At 46.7% G+C, this 20278-nt stretch overlaps 6 protein-coding genes across 6 annotated transcripts; 3 read left to right on the top strand and 3 right to left on the bottom strand.

Annotated features, from left to right (window-relative positions):
• Positions 1 to 397: 397 nt before the first annotated feature.
• On the bottom strand, positions 398 to 835 carry FOBCDRAFT_139058 (uncharacterized protein; the record flags this gene model as incomplete). Its single annotated transcript, XM_059608025.1, has 2 exons — positions 398 to 614; positions 699 to 835. 2 exons carry the CDS (start codon positions 833 to 835, stop codon positions 398 to 400), a joined length of 354 nt encoding a protein of 117 aa, XP_059467550.1.
• A 1908-nt stretch (positions 836 to 2743) lies between these two features.
• On the top strand, positions 2744 to 4836 carry FOBCDRAFT_186422 (phosphotransferase enzyme family protein). The gene is made up of 2 exons (XM_054705751.2): positions 2744 to 3268; positions 3324 to 4836. Exons 1-2 carry the CDS (start codon positions 2793 to 2795, stop codon positions 4390 to 4392), a joined length of 1545 nt encoding a protein of 514 aa, XP_054561726.1. The 5' UTR covers positions 2744 to 2792; the 3' UTR covers positions 4393 to 4836.
• On the bottom strand, positions 4461 to 4727 carry FOBCDRAFT_140609 (uncharacterized protein; the record flags this gene model as incomplete). The annotated part of the gene is made up of 1 exon (XM_059608098.1): positions 4461 to 4727. One exon carries the CDS (start codon positions 4725 to 4727, stop codon positions 4461 to 4463), a length of 267 nt encoding a protein of 88 aa, XP_059467549.1.
• A 1239-nt stretch (positions 4837 to 6075) lies between the features above and the next one.
• On the bottom strand, positions 6076 to 7217 carry FOBCDRAFT_139704 (uncharacterized protein; the record flags this gene model as incomplete). Its single annotated transcript, XM_054705750.1, has 7 exons — positions 6076 to 6395; positions 6451 to 6554; positions 6623 to 6798; positions 6866 to 6901; positions 6961 to 6966; positions 7018 to 7059; positions 7128 to 7217. The coding sequence occupies 7 exons, from the start codon at positions 7215 to 7217 to the stop codon at positions 6076 to 6078; spliced, it is 774 nt and encodes a 257-aa protein (XP_054561725.1).
• Positions 7218 to 9600: 2383 nt separating this feature from the next.
• Positions 9601 to 11009, top strand: FOBCDRAFT_241822 (Thiolase, N-terminal domain-containing protein; the record flags this gene model as incomplete). Its single annotated transcript, XM_031195555.2, has 4 exons — positions 9601 to 9665; positions 9744 to 9793; positions 9861 to 9933; positions 9998 to 11009. 4 exons carry the CDS (start codon positions 9601 to 9603, stop codon positions 11007 to 11009), a joined length of 1200 nt encoding a protein of 399 aa, XP_031028545.2.
• Positions 11010 to 13764: 2755 nt separating this feature from the next.
• Positions 13765 to 14412, top strand: FOBCDRAFT_138833 (uncharacterized protein; the record flags this gene model as incomplete). Its single annotated transcript, XM_059608014.1, has 3 exons — positions 13765 to 13844; positions 13897 to 14109; positions 14163 to 14412. 3 exons carry the CDS (start codon positions 13765 to 13767, stop codon positions 14410 to 14412), a joined length of 543 nt encoding a protein of 180 aa, XP_059467548.1.
• Positions 14413 to 20278: the final 5866 nt, after the last annotated feature.

The raw sequence follows: 20278 nt of genomic DNA, 5'->3' as shown, positions 1-20278 counted from the left end.
AATAAAGAGAGAGCTTGATTGCTGCTTCCTTCCTCCTAATCGATGCAACCGAAATTACTACACGCTGTAAAGTTTAAGAGCGCCGTCGTCTACATGTTGGCACGGGCCTTCGTGGAAGAAACGCGGCGCATTTCGCGTTCTCGGTTTACAGGCCCAAATGGAAATGCGGCGCATTTCCAGAGGGGAAATTCGGGGTAAGAAAATGGAGCTTCTGATTGGTGCAGAAGTGGAAATGCGGCGCATTTCTACTCTACATGCTTGAGTAGGGAATTGCGTCTCCTCTGACACACATAATGTCCAAAGAAGGTGGTGTACGAGCTACTACTCCCCCAAGACTGTTCTCCGGTGAGGCAACTTCAGACGTATCAGAGGTCACCCATCATCAAGGACAATTAGGCTACTCACTGGGGGGGCCATATGACTGCTGCCAACTATATCTCCCTAGTTCCTTCTTTAGCTTTTTCATCGCCACAACGTTACCATTTATCATAATTTCGGTTTCTTTCCCTTCGACTTTTCGCTTTCTAATGAGAGCTTTGGCACATTTCCAATCGTCCTGTGTTGCATTCTTCTTGAGTTCCCATTTGCCGAGCTGCCTTATGTACTGAGCTCGCCTGCTAAAGTATTAAAATAACCATTTGGTGGCTGACAAGCTCGGCTTGAAACTTGCGTGCATGGGTAGTAATGGAGGGACATACGTGGCGAGGAAATTGTAGTTCTGAACCATATTGTAAACAAGCTCGTCCAACGTTTTGTTCTGATCAAGGTACAAGGTGCGAATATACTCCTTGTTCTCCTCCCACCGCCATGCCGGAATCCGCTCTGCTTGGGACATGTGGAGAGAGAAAAAAAAGTCAGTCTGAAATCGATGGATTGTTGCGGGTGAACCTCCTAGTAGCTGAAGCCTGGTTTGGTTATTGACCATCAAAGTGGCGGTCCGACTGCAATAAGTACCGGAAGCTGGTCACCAGATGTGCAAGGTGCTTTGACGTGGGCCTAAACAGGGCGTCTGCGGCACTGGCCCGTTCCGACAACGATGGCGTTCCTGACCAACAGTGATTGGGTATGTGCTTTGCTGTTGGTGTCAGCAATATGTCGCGGTGCCTCCATAGTCCATGCTAATTGGCTACAACCAGAATTCGCAAGCTTGGCGCCCAGGGTGATGCAACCCCTGCGTACGACGGTACTATCAGCCACAGGTTGCCCTTTCACCCACTGCTATGGAGCTTGGTCCGCTTGGCAGTCCTGGGTCGCCCATTGGGCAGAACCAGAATTCGTCTTTCGCCCTGCCTCGGATGTGCTTTGCGGCTGACATGATACTGATGCACCATAACGGAAGCCCAACTGCCCTAGCCTCCTGATTTGTTAATTGGGTAGAACCAGAATTCGCATCCCTGGATGACTAAGAATCCGAGTTCTGAATCGCAAGGTGGTAGATTGGTCGCCCTCCGGACTTGCGATGTCTATATATACGCTGTTACATAACATAGATGAAATCTCGCTCTTCCTCTCGAACTCCCAAGCAAACTTTAACAGCTTTTTCGCAAGCTCTAGCGTCGAGCTATCCGCATATAATGACATATTCCCAAGAGGCTATTATCTCCACCATCGGGGTCGTCATCAGCCTACCCGCCGCCGCCATGATCATATGGCGGCTCTGCATGCATCCAAGAGCGAATACCACCCATATGAATCTAGGTTAGTAACACCAAGTAATCCCCAGGATCTTTAATCCAATTTGCTTACACTTGCGCCATCTTGGCAGAAGATGGGCTTTTGGATGACGATCAGTCAAGTGGACACGATACTCTTCATAGCAGGGTCTCAACTTTCGAAAGTCGGGAGCCGATTCCCTACCCTTTTATAATACCATTGATTCCCCTTCCGGCTAACGGTCCCTGGGAAGCTCGATCAGGGCGATAATTGATTGGATCAATGATGGGTTCAGGTTGTCGGTTTTCAGTTGTGTTTGGAAGGGCTCAACCAATCAGCTTACAAATAAAACACACAGTCTCCACCTCGTGCGCGCAACCCGCTGGGTTCTATACATCTCTATGGATTTATTCACTTTCACTAAAAGTGGACGTTTGGCATTATCATTGACTGATAATCACTACTCTTCTATTCTTAATTGTCGTGTACCTCAAATTGTCGCCTAGGAATTATGTCCCGCGCCGTTTGGCAACCGGCGAATTATTTTAGGTAGGAAATTATGTCCTCGGAAAATTCATTCATTTGGTGGAGGTGGGGGATGGAGACTGTTAGATTGGCGGCTGGGAAATGTTGGATACGCGAGTAGGGTTGATGTCCAATTAAAATAGGGTTAATTTTCACACTTGAGGGTCAATTTAGTCCCCAGGAGCTCTTTCTTCTTCTGTCTCTGTTCTGTCCTTTTAGGTATTGTTAGATACGCACGAATACGATGGGGTGAGTGTATCCAAGTGTGGACCAGAATGTTGTGATGTTATTGATCGTCGACTTGATTCTTTGATCAGTCTGTCCGTGAGGGGTTTCACCCCTCCTTTGGATACAAGAATAATATTGCAGTAAGGGAAGTGGAGCCCATTCCCAGCCGCCAATCTAACAGGTGTTTTCCCCGCTACCCGGTATTGATATATCCGGGGACCCACAAGATACACGTTTCTTTTATCGAGGCGCTATCACTAATCCAACAGAAAAGGGCTCCACTTTCCTTTATCACAATATTATTCTTGTATCCAGTAAAGGAGGTGAATTAAAACGTCAAGTAACCAACATCTACTCAACAATGCATCTTCGATGTTGGACCAGCCATGCTGTCCGCGATCTTTCAACTGTTTCGCATGCGCTGGGCGTCGTTATTTGCCTCTTTATCTAGTCTGTGGGATCGACTCCTACAGATTACTCATTTCTCGACTATTAAAAGGCTAGAAATAGAAAGCCAAAGCAATATAGCCGAGAATGAGATTCACACGCCACAACTTACAGAATCAGATACGAGCGCCCTCAGCCTCAGTGGCAAGAAATTCCCTGTTGCTACCGACGACCAGTATAACCAAGCAAGACGAGCATTTATCGAATCCCTCGATTCAGACGCGGTCTGTGCATTGGCATCAAAATACAACAATGACAAGTGTTGTCGGGTCGTGAACAAGGCCAGCGGCAGCTTCAATGTTTGCTTCTTCATCGAATTTGACACAGAGGAGCCGAAGTGGGTTGTTAGGGTCCCCATCGAGCCCGCTGTTAATAATCCTTGGGATAAATTACTGAGCGAAGTGACGACTATTCAGTAAGTAAAGAGCCGTCACTAACCCGCTCCTCAACTCGCACTGATTTCCACACAGGTACCTCAAGCATCACACCCAAATCCCAGTCCCCCGCGTCCAGGCTTATGGTCGTGGCGCTGTGTTGACCAAAACTGGCATTGGATCTCAAGTGTTTCTCATCACAGATCTCATTGAGGGTCAACCGCTGGATAAAAAACTTTTACTTCTAAATAAGGAGGAGCACCGAAGAAACTTTTACTCTCAACTGATCGATATCCTCATTGAGCTTTACAACCTCAGATTTTCCTCAATCGGCTCTCTAATGCCGAATCCTGATGACCCCTCGTGTCCTGTTCTGGGCCCTGTCATGTCCATGTCTGCCACCTCACTTCGCTTGCCCCCTCAGCCGACCTTTTCTTCCGCCAAGGCATACATGAAATACCAGTTTGGCCTCGTGTCAAGGTTCTTCTCGCCTCCAGTTCGCGATCATACTATTGAGGATATTCGACAAGAGGTTTTTGCGCTTCACGGTTTGGAACGTATTTTTGACCAGCTTGTTGACCCTCAGCTAGACCATGGCCCCTTCATCTTGAATCATCTGGACTTACGAAGTCCTAACATTATCGTGGATCAAAATCTGCATATCCAGGGCATAATTGACTGGGAGTTCTCAAGCACTGTTCCACGTCAAACCTTTACGCCGCCATCGTGGATCACGGGCCATGACTCGGTCGAGACGAACAAACAAATGCACGCCGAGTTTTGCAGCGTCTTGAATGAAAAAAGTTCCAACAACGAACTCTGCGATCAGTTGAGAAGGGAGTGGTATACTTGCGAGCTCAATACTAACGATACGGACATCAAGTTTGCCGTCGCTCACATACTACATCGTCCTACCGACGCCACAGACATATTTTATGATTTTTTGTCTTACAAAGTAATCAATAATCTATCTGACGATAACCTTGATGATGTGGTTTCAGAGTTTTTCAGTGAGCATCCAACACTTGCCTTAGATGCGGAACGTCGGGCGGAACGGTGTGAGCGATATACCCAGTACTTAAAGGAAAATGGGCTATATGAGACCCAGCTAGATAAGATACTCGCCGAGTCAAAAGCCCTAAAGGAAAAATACGGCTGGCAATAGTCCTGATAAACTGAACGCCTGTATCATTTTGTTAACTCTTTCTCTCGTTCCTGCAGCTCATGTATCTTTCACCACATAAGACCGAGACTTTCTTCTTTTTCAGCTCGCCTGCACTCATAGTCCTCCTTTTCTTCCTTCACAGATTTAACCTGAGCTTTGTTTCTTTTCCCCCTTGCGCTCGAGGCACTGCCTGACATTTGTTGAAGATCTAACTGTTCGATCCTGTTGATAAATTGAATGATTTCGTCAAGCTCTTGTTGCTCTTTTGATACGTCTGCCATTATTTCGCTGATTCGTTTTCTTATATCGCTTAGTTCCTGAGCAGTCGGATCCATAGTGACGGGTATTTGCTGGGGTAGGGTAGTAGCTGTATGGGTGGTCTTGTTTTGGCGTTGCTGATGTTGAGGTTAGCTATCATGCCCTGAAATATGATTGAAGACGTGCCTTGGTGAAACAGAAAATTCGCTCTCGTGCTACTACAACAATGTCTGGCTGCGCAGTAAGCAGCTAACGCTTAGTTACCCGACTAGTTCAAGTTCAGTAAAAATCGGGACGAAGCTCAGGAACCCAAATAATTGCCCGAGATAAGATGAGAAGTGAAGGTGAAAACTAAATAAGCGTGAGACATCAAGAATGTTTACACTTGCTGAAATCCTCAATGTGACGAGCCAATAGATAGTTCCCTATGGAGAGTTAAAATATCCAGGTGTCAAGTGCGGAAAATTATTGAACCGTCAAGCTCAGTTTACTGTGGCCAGTCGGAACGAGCAGTCAGTTCCGCAGACACGTCACTATACATATGCCTTTTTGGGATTGGAGAGGGGTAATTGTCCTGGGGAAAATGCTGTCAGAATGCAAACAAACTCTTAACCCACTGAGCTAATCGGAATATTATCTATTAGGGTACGGAACAGTTGAGCATGATCGCCCGACTTGTCGGGATCGTTCGAATCCACTTCGTATTTGTTGAAGTAAAAAGGGTTGATTGTGTTATTATTAGTTCTAAGTTAAATATATCCGAGAGGAGCACAGCTCCTTACATAGTATTCACATGCTTCCGGCAAATTGTAATAAAGGCTGAGTCTCTCGAGCTTCTGCAGCTTTGCTGGGGGTAAAGTGGGATGGCTATGTTGCTCATGAACAGAGGAGCGGGCCATTATGACTAAGCATCTATAATCTCATAGACAGGATGGAATGGCGGAGATGGAGTAGATATTATACGATGATGATAAACACATGAGTTTCAGTAGACGATGGTAATAAATGTTGTTTAGGTCTGGAGTTGTCAAGTTGTTGAACTCGACGAGGGTCAGCAGACGGAAAGGCGACGCGTTTCGTGTTTAGGTTTTCTGATTTCATTAGTGCGGTACGAGAAACGCAGTGCGTTTCCATGGAGGAAAATATGGGGCAAAATGCTAGACGGTGATTGGACAAAAACTGGAAACGCAGTGCGTTTCTGCTGATAATCCTTGAGTAGGCTATCGACGCAAACAATAATTGTTAGGGTTTGCACGGACTATTGTGATAAGGAACGGGACTTGTTTGGCGTTTTAGCTAATGTGCTCGAACTGGGAATGGGGCCATTCTGAGCCGGAAAAGAAAGTAGAGTTCGTAGGGCCGTGACTGGTCCAAAACTGGAATGAAATTATCCCGAGCCTCGATAGTAGATTAAGCAAAGCAGCCTCACAACGCTGTCTTCATCATGTCTATGCTCCATTTCCACAGCACCTCCCCCAGCTCGTCATTCCTAGCGGCTTCTGAGAGCTTGGCCTCGGTGGCGTCCCAGCTATAACCATACCAAAACTTCCCCGATAGTGGACCAACGTCAAAGTACCTGCCGCTCAACTTCCGTGACGCGATCTCGGGGTCGGTCGTGAGTAGGAGCGTGGTGCGGGCGCCGTCCAGGACGGGGATGCTGGTCATTCGCACGGCCGACGACGTGAGGAAGGCGATCCAGGGCGGAATAGCGGCGGAATCAGTGGTGGCAGACGTGCCTATAGTACCTGGAGTTTGGAGAAGTGAGCGATGGAAGAGATGGAGGGGTTGGAGGGTAATGACCTGGATTGAGGCAGTTGACGAAGATGTTACCCTGTCCAGATTCCTGGAGGTGGTTGTGAAGAGCGCGGGTAAAGAGGATATTTGCGAGTTTTGAGCGGGCGTATCTAAGTTCTTTGTTAGTATTAAAATCCTTGTCATTTGTGGTTCAAGTTTTCGGCATTAACAGGTATACCTTTGCAAGCTTGCTTGTACATCTGCTATTGTCTGTAGGCTTGCCAACCTTTCAACGCGCAGGTCCTTAAAGTCAATGATGTCGCCTGGTACGGCTTTATACATTGTGTGAGCATGAGATGTGACAACGACGACCCTGGCGTCGCCGAAGCGTTTGGACGTTTCCTTGATGAGATCCTGCAGTTTGTCTTCGTGAGTGAAATTTTAATAATGGATGGAGCAAGGTTGCCCACCAGGCACCTACCAAGAGGTTGTAAATAAATACAAAGTGTCCGAGATGCTAAAGTTTGAAATGATTAGTCTCCACCCATCGAGATCGGCAGTTTCCACCACTCTTACGTTGGTCTAATATCGCGTTAGTCATAGGTCACACGTGCAGCAGTGTAGTAAACCTACTCCAAACTGAATCTCCAACCCATCCTTTGTCAGAGTCTGAGGCTATAGAGTATTAGTAACAATGCCTATCAGAGCTATGAAAGGAATGCCCTTTTCAATCTTGGCCCTACCATCACAGAGAGAGCGGCATTAGCAACCACGACGTCAAGCCTCTTCTCGAGCTTCTCAAACTGCTTCGCCGCGTGAATGCAGCTCTTCATGTCTGACAAGTCCAGTTCCAGGAACCTCAAAGACTCGTAATGATCGGGAACTGATAAGTCTTCTAACAACTGTTGAAATTTCTTCTTTGACCGGGACGCCACGTATACTCGAGCATTACGTCGCAGAAGTTGGGTTACCGTTTCCTTGCCGATTCCAGTTCCGCCTCTGTAGCCGCACGGTCATTAGCCAGGTCCAATGCAATTGATTCGTACTTGCCCTGTCACAATAATGACTTTTCCTGATAGATCAGGAATGTCTTCCGGTGAAAATTGCTTCCTGAATGGCTCCATGCTGCAAGCTCTTCACTGTTCTGGGTCAATCAGGCATCACAACCTAATTTTGAATTAGCCGAGGCTTCCTCATATACTGAAAGGTTAGGTATGCCAAAGGTCAAAGCTACCTGCTGGGTGGAGATGTCCTGGAAACCTTAATTCGTTTAGCTGAAGAAGCTTGTGGCACCAGGCTGGACATAGGGGTTAGCAGCTTCCCGACCCTGGGTATAGATAGCTTAGGTCCGGTATCTCCTCAATTAGCTACTTCAACTATATAATAAGTTAAATATGGTTAACATAGTTTGATTATATTTAATATTATAAAAGATTAGTAAACTAAGTTGACTGAAGCGGGTCTAGTAGTATAAGTCAAATAGGGTCGGTTCGAGTTAGATTGTCTTAGGTTATTAGTTAAAATCCGTGGGGGTGACTGGAGTCACGTATGTGGTGAAGACTAGGTCGTAATACTAGGAGCCTGTCTGCCAGAGATGAAACATCGAGCCATTATGGTCTTGACGAGGAACGAATTAGCGGCACAGGCCATAACCCTCGCCAACAATCGGGTCAAGGGCATATCCGAGAGATATATGATGCTGTGGAGAAGCTTCGAGGAGAGGGGAACGGAGTCAACCTCATCTGGTTACCCTCTAACAGTGAGCTCGAAATCCAGAAGATAGCCAAGACGTCGGCCCGTCATGCAAAGGAGCCGTACGTCACGCCGCGTAAGGGGGCAGTCAAAGCGAAGACTACAATTCTCAGTCAAACAAAAGCAGATCTGTGAAGCGAGAGGAGACTGCCAGAGGGAGTCGGCAAGCATTCTAGAAAGGTTGACTCAGCTCTGCCCGGTACACATACTCGCCTGCTATACGACCAGTTGTGGTGGAAGGAAGCCAGCGTGCTGGCGCAGCTCAGAACTCGAATGGCGCGATTGAATGGTTACCTATATCAGGTCATGGCAGCACCGACGGATGAGTGCCCGTGTGGGCGAGCAAAAGAAACGGTAGAGCATTTCCTCTTCCGTTGCGTGAAGTGGACGATATACCGTAGAGAGACGCTACAATGTACGGAAGAAAAACGCGGCAACCTCTCCTTTCACCTAGATGGCAAGGCAGCATCAGATGGACAGAAATGGACACCAGACATGGACGCGGCGGGGGCCATGATCAGGTTCGCGATCGCTACAGGTCGCCTGGCACAGCGATAACAGAAACATTACTAACTTATTGATTCTAAACTCATCTAACAATAACTACCCCTCGAACAACCAAAAGCAGGCAATGCTTCAGCCGCCAAAGATAGGAAACTGAACACTTGGAGAAACTGGGCTTCAAGGTGGCTTGCTACATACTGATACCTACGAGGATAATGGAAAAGAACGATGACTAGATTGGAAAGAATGAGGCGAGATTCGTAAGGGTTTGGTGAGAGTAAGGTAATAATTAGAGAGACTTTACGTACTTTTAGCTTCAGAGCCCTTTGCGTGTTGGCCTACCGGGCGTAGTAGACTTGCGTGTGTGTGTGTATTAGGAGCTTGAGCGTGGTGAAGTGGGCCACTTGCTTGTCTGGGCCGCTCGCTTATGATATACGTCAACTTCTTAGTAAGTGATTATTAATGTTGCTCTGTACGGAGTACTAAAAGACAAATTTCTATTTTAATACACACAAATATTATATAATGCCAAGAATGGCCTCTTGGTCATCTTGCCGATATAAACTAATCATGGCTTAGTGTGTATGAAAATAAAACGGACCCCTGTTTTAATGTACAAGAGTCTGGGCTAATACCGATTACTGATCAAGGGCCATCACTAAACCCCCAGTCGCGATTCAAGGCCAAAAATAACTAATTACTCCACATGCATTTCTTATCGGCCATCTTATATAATTATACCGGCGGGGAAGGAAGGGTTTAAGCGCGAAGACGAAGGGCACGATGATAAGCAGAACCTTGTCTCTGCCTTGGCTTCAAAATAAAACCTGCTCAACATCTTCAGTTGAATTGCTGCATTTCATCATCTTGCTTGATCCTTCTTCTTCAGTATCTGCATCTCTTTCACTAGTCGTGAGAGAAAGAGTTAGGTTTATCCATCTTATAAATAGCCTCGTCAACATGGCCGGTCTTCCTCCTGTTTACATTGTGTCGGTGGCCCGTACGCCAATCGGTTCGTTTCTTGGGTATATTAAACTTGCTTGACCAGGAGGCCACTCCAGTTCTGTCTTCCTCTGCTAAGCTCATGCTGCTAATATTCACAGCTCGCTGTCGAGCTTAACAGCCATTCAACTAGGTTCTACTGCTATCAGGGGTATAGATGGGCCTACCTTGAGATACTGATCTAAGGGAATCTTTTGGCTGACCATTACTGCTCATAGCTGCTGTTGAGCGAGCCGGTATTGAATCTAAGGAGGTTAACGAGATCTATTTTGGCAATGTCCTAAGTGCTGGGTTAGTGCATCCTTGACTGCTTCTCTTTTCTGCTTTCATGAATCCACATGCTAACCTCTAATAGTCTTGGTCAGGGCCCTGCCCGGCAATGCGCTATAGGAGCTGGCCTCCCCCAGACCACTATCGCTACTACCGTGAATAAGGTCTGCGCCTCGTCTTTGAAGGCCATTATTCTTGGTGCTCAGAATATCATGCTAGGCACCTCCGATATTGTTGTTGCTGGCGGTACCGAGTCTATGTCTAATACCCCCCACTACCTAGTCGGTCTCAGAACCGGTGTAAAATACGGCGACCAGACCTTGAATGATGGCGTTCTCAAGGACGGCGTGACAGATCCGTATGATATGGAGCACATGGGTATTGCTGGCGAGCTTTGCGCTCGAGAGTATGGTCTCTCCCGTAAGGCTCAAGATGAGTATGCAATCAAATCGTACAAGAAGGCCCAGGCTGCCACCGAAGCTGGTCTCTTCACCGAGATTGTTCCTATAGAGATCAGCAGTGGCCGAGGGAAGCCTTCCTACAAGATTGAACGGGACGATGATATCAAGAACCTTGATATCGACAAGCTTAAGGCAAAGGGCCCCGTTTTTAGACCAGATGGGACCATCACTGCACCTAACTCTGCTCCAATCAACGATGGTGCCGCCGCTGTCGTTCTTGTCTCCGAGGCCAAGCTCAAGGAGCTAAACCTCAAGCCACTCGCCCGGATTCTCGGCTGGGGTGATGCTGAGCGAGAGCCTGAACGTTTCACTGTTGCCCCCTCACTGGCCATTCCCAAGGCCATTAAGCACGCTGGTCTGACCGCTGAGCATATCGACTTGTATGAGATAAATGAGGCTTTCTCCGCGGTAGCCCTCGCAAATATCAAAATTCTTGGTCTTAACCCCGAAAAGGTTAACGTGTATGGTGGCTCTGTTGCCATTGGCCACCCGCTTGGTTGTTCTGGTGCCCGCATCGTCACTACCCTTACCTCGGCACTTAAAGAGAAGAAGGCTAGGATTGGCTGCGCTGGTATTTGCAACGGCGGGGGTGGTGCCTCTGCTCTGATCATTGAGAACATGCAGTACATAGACTAGAGCTGGGTAGACAATCTCAGAATAAGTGGCTCAAGGGGTACAACCGTAGGTGTGGGCAGAAGAGTTAATTGAAATTTGGGCTACTGAGGAAGGCTCCTACAAGGGGACCTAGCCAGGGTCTTTGTACCGCAACCTACCCCTCCTCATGTATTTAGCCGGAACGAGCCCCGGTCCTAAATCGGCCATGTTTACACGAACGCGTAACAGGGCCCGCTTCCAGTGCAATAGTCCATGCCATCCTGGTGGAAGTCAATGGCGAGTCGCAAGTGTAATTTGCCACTCCTGTCATAGTCTTTGTAAATATGCATACATGCGACTACTATGCTGTAGGGATGAATCGGAATCATGAACAGATCAGGCTTCGCAGGGACATGGTGGAGCATTTTGCAAATCTGAAGCTCGTTTAGGGGCGTTACACATTTACCAAATCCGCAATATTCCTCGCTTTTTCTCCTACTTAGGGTCTCTAAACTCGCCCCATACCACTCTACAGCTAGCTATGATGAAGGATTGTCTACCATGATACAAACTTGGTTACGTAGATTGACCTGGCTGAATGAATTTGTACAAAACGTATGTTAGCTTATCTACGTCAGTGATTAAGGTGAGCATTGTTGGCTACATTTTGTTTGCCAACCGTTGCCCATTATACCATTTCTATCTAATAATTGATATATCATTACATCAGGTTATGAGAAATTAATCATTGTGATAAGCAGTCTCGACAAATTACGTTTGTATGCTGGCTGATGTGCGGATTGAGGCCAGCTACAGATGGAAAGGTTGAGTCACATATGCGGCGTCTGAGCATACCCACCATGCATTATACAAACGCGGTGATTGGTCGGGCGGGAGGCGACTGTATGGCTCAAGCAATGCAGACAAAAAACCCAACGGGTCATGATTGCCATAACCTCAGAACAACCAATCAGCCGCTGATTACCTACTATGTCTTTGCCTTTGAAACTGTCGATCCCTCCTTGATCAAGCGCTGTGAAGAGCGGGGCAATGAGACATACATACAGGATTAGTATACGGTTCCGCTTGGTGAATTTGATTGAATACAGTACAAGACATAAGGTGAATTACAAAGTAAACGCGGACATGCTGTTGCAATCAGAGCCCCACTGAGAATAATCTTCATGGTAATTCACAATGCCAAGATCCATAAGGCTGCAAGGACGGAAAAAGGGCATTTGGTCAGACTAACGCTCGGGCCTCCTTCCAACAGTCGGGAACAAGTCCTGCAACCTTACGGCTAGCCACCTCAGCTCGACTGCGTTGGTTGCGAAAATGGCGCACACCTGCCACCAAGCAACTCGTCATTATTCATAATGAGGCAAGACAGGAAGCTCCATTACAGCCTATACCTGCAATGCAGCAGGAGGCTTTTTCCTCTGAGGGCGAATCCATGATACAGGTTCCCTTCCTCAGGCCTTGATTATCTTCGCGGAGCCGGCCGATCTGCCAAACAACAACTTAATGCTAATATGGTTTGCGGGGTAAAGCGTGTTACTGCACGATTGAGGAAACATACGACAGCCAATGACTGCCCATTCGGTTCCCCTCACCGCCATGCCGCAATTGTCCTCTCGCACCACTTAGTGACTCGCTGAGCCGCTTTTGAGTTGCTCGCCTTGTCAGCCCGTCACAAGTGCCACTGAACGCCCGATGGCCCAGTGCATCCATCGCTGCGTGATCACGAAGATCCTGCATAGCAGTACACGGTGTCTTGATTTGCCCCGCCTACGCATGCAACTCAACTAGTAATGCTTTCCCTGACTGCATAATGCAGGCTAGGCAGACTGCAACAGTTTGAAGCCAGGGTTAGGGTTAGGGTTATCTCATGTGCCTACCATCTGACAATTCTTTTGCGCCCAAGTCTAAAAAGAGAAGCCATGTGACTCTAGTTCACATTTATCTGACACACGACGTGGCGAATTCTGCCGAAAGAAAAGGAGCCCCGGACCAGACACAGTACTAACCGCAGCCCAGATCGACTTATGACCAGTTCTCCCGAGACGAGGCTGTAGGAGTATAGTAAAGTTCTTGGAATCTTCTATTTATTGGACATTTGGCAACGAGATATTTGTAACTCAAACTGCATTATAGACAGAGCTGGTTCTTGCAATGTTCAAGGAGCAAATTATTCGTCAAATCATGTGGAAGAAACATGGACAGCCGTTCAATAACCCATTGCAGTGCAGAGCCTCATTTATCTGCGTGCGAACCATAAGCCAGCAAGCAACAAAGGCACCTGCATTTCGGAGGTGGTAAGCACAGGTGGGGTGATATTGATTGTCAGACATAGATGGCTAATCAAACAGAGTTGGCGACGCCATCAGTACACCCAATCCTCAACAAACTGTTGATTGGTTCAAAATCTGCAATTGATTCGATGCTTTGAGCCCATTCGCTTGTAGTCCATTGGTTCCCATGTTTCCTCTCGCCCTTTTTCCCTTGTTCACCAAACCAGCCTGATTTACGGCAGTCGGCTCATTGTGCCTATCTGCCTCGATGCCTAAGCCTGGTGTGAACTCCCTTCTCATCAAAGGTTATCAGTTTTAAGCCAGGAGTAATGCCTTATGGGCTATAAGATTTATCTCAAACCACCGGTGGTCACCGTCATGCCCCATTTTGTCTTCGTATCTATTAGCTGTAGCAAGCATTACTTCACACCTTGTTGTGGCTGTCTTCTCGACAACTAACCTAACGGTTCTATTTTGTCGTCTCCATTTTACTTTAATCTGGAAACATGGGGAACCCTAAGAAGAGTAAAAAGTATTATGCAGTCATTGAAGGGCATATTGACAAGCGTACTATCTTCTCATCTTGGTACCATTTACTCACGGATAACTCCCAAGACAAGTTGATTAACGGCTCTCAGGGCACATGCACACCCGCGAGTGACTGGTTGTCCTTCTAAGCATAGGGGCTTCTACACAGTTTATGAAGCACGAATATATATGGAACTAATGGGAGTGGACTATATCGAACAATTGATCGACGATGGAACAGAAAAAACGGCACCCTTGCTTGACCCACGTAACCATTATGCCGTCGCTAATGGTCCCAAGCCTGGTATTTATCCATTCTGGGAGTAGGTGTTTCCTTCGTTAGGTGTGTGTCTTCGGTAATTGCTAACAGGATTAGTGGACCCGGAGGAGCCAAAGAGGCCGTAGAACAAGTTTCTTTTGCTTGCCACAAATCGTTTAGAACATATAAAGAAGCACAAGAGTTTATTGATCATTGGAATAACACTTATATGGACGGATCGCAGAAGATTCAAAGTATGGGACCAACTTTTGAGACAAGGTCGGATAACTGTCAAGCAGTTTTCCGAGGGCAGATGTCTTTGTGCGAATCATTAGAAGCCTTAATCATTAAAGAGGAGCACGAATAGATCTCGGGCTATGTCAGAATGAGAATCTGCTTGTCGTTGTACACTACATGAATTCAAGAACACATCATCGTCCCAAATTATATCTATGAACCTAAAAATTCTAATTTATAAATTCTTTGATATTCCAACTCCCGATACGAAATAATACTGAGAAGAGATTATTCAGGCATTTGTACAGACTGATGCCTTATTATTGAAGCTGGTATAACTAGCTACATACCCTATAGCTTCAGAGATTTAGTCTTTAGGGAGAGTAGGAGATAAATAGTGAAGGCAACTAAGTTACAAACTAATATAGAATGAGTTAAGGGCAGGAGGGAAAGGGCTTGAAAGCCGGACCAAGCCGTGAATTGCTGCGGTGAGCTTGACTAATAACGATAATCATGTATTGAATAGCGCTTCTGTAATACGATTGCATAAAACTCAGAAATTGATCCTTGACTAGGCTTTTGGTAGCTTATACAGAACATGAATTCATTATGTATTCCGTTCTATTCTCATGGGTATGGAAAGCAACTCTTTAAAGTAGTAGAGCGTTGAGGGATAAGCCCTATTTCACTTACCGCTGTAGCCTTGCCTGTTAACCAAGACTGATGTAAATTGTCGCACCTAATCCTCGACTTAATCATCCTGGCTGCCTATTTGATAATTATGTATAACGGTCTATGATATGAAAAGCACTACAGGGACTGTGATTGTAGTTTATAAAGCAGGTAATATATGGAATTTGCCAGTTAGGCTTCTTTCCTATCAAAAGATCTATTACAACCCCCCTTATATATATCTAGAGTCGAATACATTGAATTAGTTACTGTTGTACGTAAAACCAGGAGATGGATCTTGGTACAGGCGTACACTCTGTAGGAGAGTTTCTTTTCTGCTGTTATGTTTAATATTGAATACTTTAGTTCACTTGACTAGAAATTGAGAACAAAAAGGAAGAAGGGAACAATGGCTGCATTATAGCACGTTACTTTCCTTTGCTGCCTAGCTCTGGAATACGCGCTCACACGCGTGTGACGCGCGTGCAGATCGTCGATTGAAATGGGACAAATCAGTCGCCATAGTATGGATTGAAAGGGAATAAACCGGAGATAGACAGGTGCTTGAGAATGCTTGAGAAGTAGACAGGGGTATGCGACAATTAGGGGTACACGACAATTAGGAATAGAAGAGTAGGGTTCCTTTGTTCACGAATGCACCAATAGGCGGATGGGTGGTAACCAGAGCTTTAGGAATCTATCTCCTCTTACGAGCGGCCAGCCAGCGACGAATAACGCAAGGGGAGCCCTCCGCTCGTGAGGGAGTGATTTTCATTCCCTAAATGAATGTCTTTCTTCTTTTTTTTTTTTTTTTACAAAAAAAGAATTGGAAGAAAGGAAGGAAGACAAAAAGAATAATAGTCGAACACGATCAGGAGAATCAGTCCTCAATGTTCAAGCCATGGTATGCATCAATGGCTTCATGTTGGAGGCCACTTATGAAGGAGACCATTCAAGAGTGTGATTCCTGGACAAGCGAATACGACATGGGAAGGCAGAGTACCCTTGTTCAACTCGCTAGGCTGAAGACTTTCTCCAGTGGTAGCTACTCACTAGTCGCTGTTCCTTATGCACTGCTTGCTGGCTTAATGGCCTCCAAGCAGTCTGTCAATGGCTGAATTGTAGGATCCGACGTTTCGAACTGAACGTTGACGGCAAGTCTTCCCCGAGCCTTGCAATATAGTGCATAAAAGAAAATATACCAGCTCCCAGTGACCGGCAAATAAAGAACGGAACAGTTGAACTAAATCAAAATCAACGCGTTTACCTCGCAGAATGTTTTAGTTGAAGACAGAATTCTTCTATGATGACTGGACGGAGGGGAATGTGGCAGTGAGAGTTGTTGGGAATGCTGATATTTTCACCCTCTAGGAGAGAGTGTGTTCCTCATATTTATGGCAGTTCCCCTTCACCCTAGCCCCATGCCCCCAACAGCCTGATGTGGTCGATTTTCGAATGAGGCACGGACCGCCACCGTCTTTCCGCAAAATAAGCTTCCCGCAGGTGAATTAATCTTATCGGTTGGAAAAACCCCGGAGCCATTAGGGATGCCGTTGTGGGGCCCGGGGCTGCACTTTAGGAAGCCATCGGTTACGAAATTCGTGCCAGTCCCGGGGAACGTAGCCATCCAGCTGGGATATTGTTCGTGCGTAAAGGTGGGGAGCCGCATGGTTGGCCAATCCACCCACACCTACCCTTGGTGGTGACCCTCCTTAGCATCATCTTGCATTCACGGAATATCCCTTTGAGTGCCACAGCCCTTCAGGAGGTCACTCGCCCCATTTTGCTTAGTCACAAGGTTAGTAAATGCGGGGTACCGGAAGTCCGTGAGATATTCAAATTTTTGCAAAATACCACCAAAAGCTCATGCTAATTGATATCTATTGAAACGATGAATTCCCCACCGGTTCTTGATGAAATACCATCCACAACCCCCTTTTCGGCATAACTCCTCTTTCAGCAAGCAAAATAAAAAAAGCTTCGCCAAAACTCATCAACTTCACTTACACAAACATTGGCCAAAATAAATAGCTACTTGGAGGACAATGCCTTTGCTAATTATGGATATGATTAGAGTTAACGATTGTAGCCCTCTAAGGCTGTGTGGGGTACGCGATGTATGCATACCGTGCTATGGAAATAGTGTTAATTCGATCATCAAGTTCTTCACCGCTCTTTTCTGTGTTTTTTGGCCTTTATCTGCCACAACATATGAAAATGACTAGGTCAAGACTTCGATGGAAATACACAGAGGAAGACATGGCAGAGGCCATATTGGATGTTACTGATAATGGGTTTTCACCTCCTCAAGCCGCTCAGAGACGGGGAGTGCCTCGGAGCACTCTAGACTAACTCACCGCCACCCCACACACCCCCCGTCCCCGCACACCCGTGATAGCATCACAACCGAATCCGTAGATGACTTCAATTAATTCTACAATAACGAGTATTTGTTCAATTTAACTGAGAGTTTGGAAACTGATTTACGAATATTGTATCTGCAGTCTGTGTTTTTGGCGGATTCTTTTTACGTTGTTTTCTCTTATTTCCCTCGATCTGATGTAGTAGGTTCTTTTCAGCCTGATCACGAGCCGAGATAATCTGTTTAATCTCAGGGAAAGCCTTGTTGGGGTCAAATTGAACGGCGACTCGGCCAGTGGGCTCTCTTACTGCTACTGACGCCTTCAGTACTACTTTTTCCTCTAGGCGTTGAATTTGACTGTTCTTTTGGTCGATACATTTTCATCGCCTTCTTCATGATACAATTGAAGTCGCGGATAAAGGTATTTCCTTGACTTTGCACGGCTTCCAGTTGTTTTTGAATATCGGCACTTCCTTGGGGCGTACTCCAGATCGTATCAGCGATTACTTGGGCCTTCCTTGGTGTTGTAGGCCCGTTGAAGCGCTTGCGTTTCTTCTCCCTTGGCTTCAACGCCGCCAACGCTTTCTGTAGATTGATCGGGAAAAGCCCAGAGGCCGAGAAACCACTTATTATGTTCCTACGGCTCAGGGCTTTCGATGAAGCCCTCTCATAAGCTTTTAGGAAGAGTCGTTGTTGGTGTGGCGAGGTTGCTTCGTATGAGGCCCAAGAGCGGGTAAACTGGCGATAGTACGTTTTCAACGGCCCAAATACGGCAACATCGAGCGGCTGAGTGATATGTGATGAGTGTGAGGGTAACCAAGAGAGCCAAATCTTATGCAGCCATGCCTTTTTCATCAATTCCGCTGTAATATGTGACTTATGCTGGTCTAGGACCAATAGTCTCCACTGATTAGGATTCTTCGGCTTAGTCTGCGGTACGAATACCCCCATGAACCAACGGACGAAGATGTCGCCGTTAGACCAACCGGTTGGACTGCAAGTGTACTTCCAATCAGGAAAAACGGCTGGAAACCACTGTCCTTGGAGGTTCACGCCGGTAAAAACGACACAAGGCGTAAGACGCTGACCGTCCGCTGATACGGACTCGATTATTGAGCTCCAAGTCGTATTATCGGACTTTATCCTCTCTGAGGAAGAAGTCATCGCCGTTCCGGCTACTATGCCACCGTTGGTCTCACCGATTTGAACGCCGGTCTCGTCAACGTTGTACATATAAGGCCTAGTTATCTTCTTCGTGTTGACTACCCAGTTAAGACCATCGTAGTACTCGGAAAGTGACTCCTTCGTCACATAACGCTTCCTCGCGGATTCTACGACTCGCGATGGCTTCAATTCTATACTCGAATGGCGGGTAAAGAATCTGTCAACCCAGTTCTTGCCGATATAACAAACTTGCCCGTTGACTGATGATAACGCCTGTGCGAAGTCATGGATATCCTTCTTCGTGAGAGGCTGAAAAGCGCGCTCTCGTTCGATAATATAGTTGACTAGGTCATCTTCCTGCTCTACAGTAAGCGACTGATCTTTCTGATGTGCCGTGCGGATGTCCTGGCCTCCGGCGCATCGATCATGCAATGTCGAGAGCTTCACTGAGTGTTTTACCGCCGAGGGCCGCAAACCAATGATTTCCACGTCCTCAATGGCCAATAACATCCTCTTTTCATAATCTGATAGCTGCGATTCTATTGCCATTGAAATAAATAAAAAAACGGATTTTATTTGATAAATACAGAATAAAATGAAGAATCCTGTGTTGATGACGCGTTGATGGTGTTGAAGTGTGCGGGGACGGGGGGTGTGTGGGGTGGCGGTGAGTTAGTCTAATCGACAGACTTCGCGGCCGCGGGGCCGTGAAAGAGCAGATCCACCCTTATCGACGCTTGTCCAAGAGCCAAGAGGATAGGCTCGCTTTCTGGATACTCCGTCAGGAGTCTTTGGGCTATGCTCCGTCCCACAGTCAGATCCGCGCTTGCGTCATGGGCCTGCTGAGACAGCAGGGCGAACATCCCGACTTGGGACGTAACTGGGTGACCAAGTTTATCAATCGCCGCGCAGACCTAAAGGTCAAGATAGGTAGACGTCAAGAAGCCAAGAGGTTCAACTCTTTCACGCCTAAGGCAGTCCACTGGTACTTTGATATCAAGGAGGGCCAGCATGGCTGGATCAAGCCTGAAAACACCGTCAACGTTGATGAAGGCGGTATCATGACTGGTTTCGGCAAGCATTTAGCTCTATTTCTTGTTAGCGCTTGGGTTTTGACCGACTAATCCTCTTTGCTCAGGCCTAGATAGCCTAGTAGTTGGAAACGCGGACCCGAAGCGCAAGGCCTTTCTCAAGGGACCACAGACACGAAATTGGACTTCATTCATCGAAGCTGCACTGCTGACGGCCGCGCTTTAGTTCCCGGCATAATCTTCAAGGGGAAAGAACTACAAAAACAATGGTTTCTTGACGAGTTCAAGCAGATAGCAGACTGATATTACATAACATCGCCAAACGGGTGGATTGACGATCACATTGGCATTGAATGGCTTGAGAGAGTTTATCTGCCCCAGACTACACCTGCCGACGAGTCAGACGCAAGACTGATCATTTTAGATGGTCATGGAAGCCATGCAACAGTATGTTCTTCATTTCCCCCACCTCAAGATCAATGCTGAGGGATGCAAGGATGAATGGATGGCCACGTGCTTTTTGAACAGCGTTTATTGCTGTTATCCCATGGCCTCCAACCGCTAGATAACGGAGTATTCAATGCCTCAAAAGCTGCATATCGACGAGAGCTGGAAAAGTTCGCTTTATTGACTGATTCCACTCCGATGGACAAGGTCAATTTCATCAGGGCCTACGCTGAGGCTCGCCGAGTTGGAATGACTGAGAAGAACATACTGTCTGGCTGGAGGGTCACTGGAAACTGGCCAATCTCACGTGCGAAAGCATT

Source organism: Fusarium oxysporum, chromosome VII (genome assembly GCF_013085055.1).
Source record: "Fusarium oxysporum Fo47 chromosome VII, complete sequence".
In the NCBI taxonomy this organism is placed as follows: Eukaryota; Fungi; Ascomycota; class Sordariomycetes; order Hypocreales; family Nectriaceae; genus Fusarium; species Fusarium oxysporum.
Note: the sequence above shows the minus strand (reverse complement) of the source record. Positions and strands in the feature narration are given on the sequence as shown.

What these genes read in the sequence shown, in the direction of transcription:
- FOBCDRAFT_186422 (XM_054705751.2), top strand. Translation starts at nt 2,793, where the DNA reads ATGCTGTCCGCGATCTTTCAACTGTTTCGCATGCGCTGGGCGTCGTTA. An exon ending in AGCGAAGTGACGACTATTCA is followed by an intron (nt 3,269 to 3,323) that starts GTAAGTAAAGAG and finishes ATTTCCACACAG; the next exon opens with GTACCTCAAGCATCACACCC.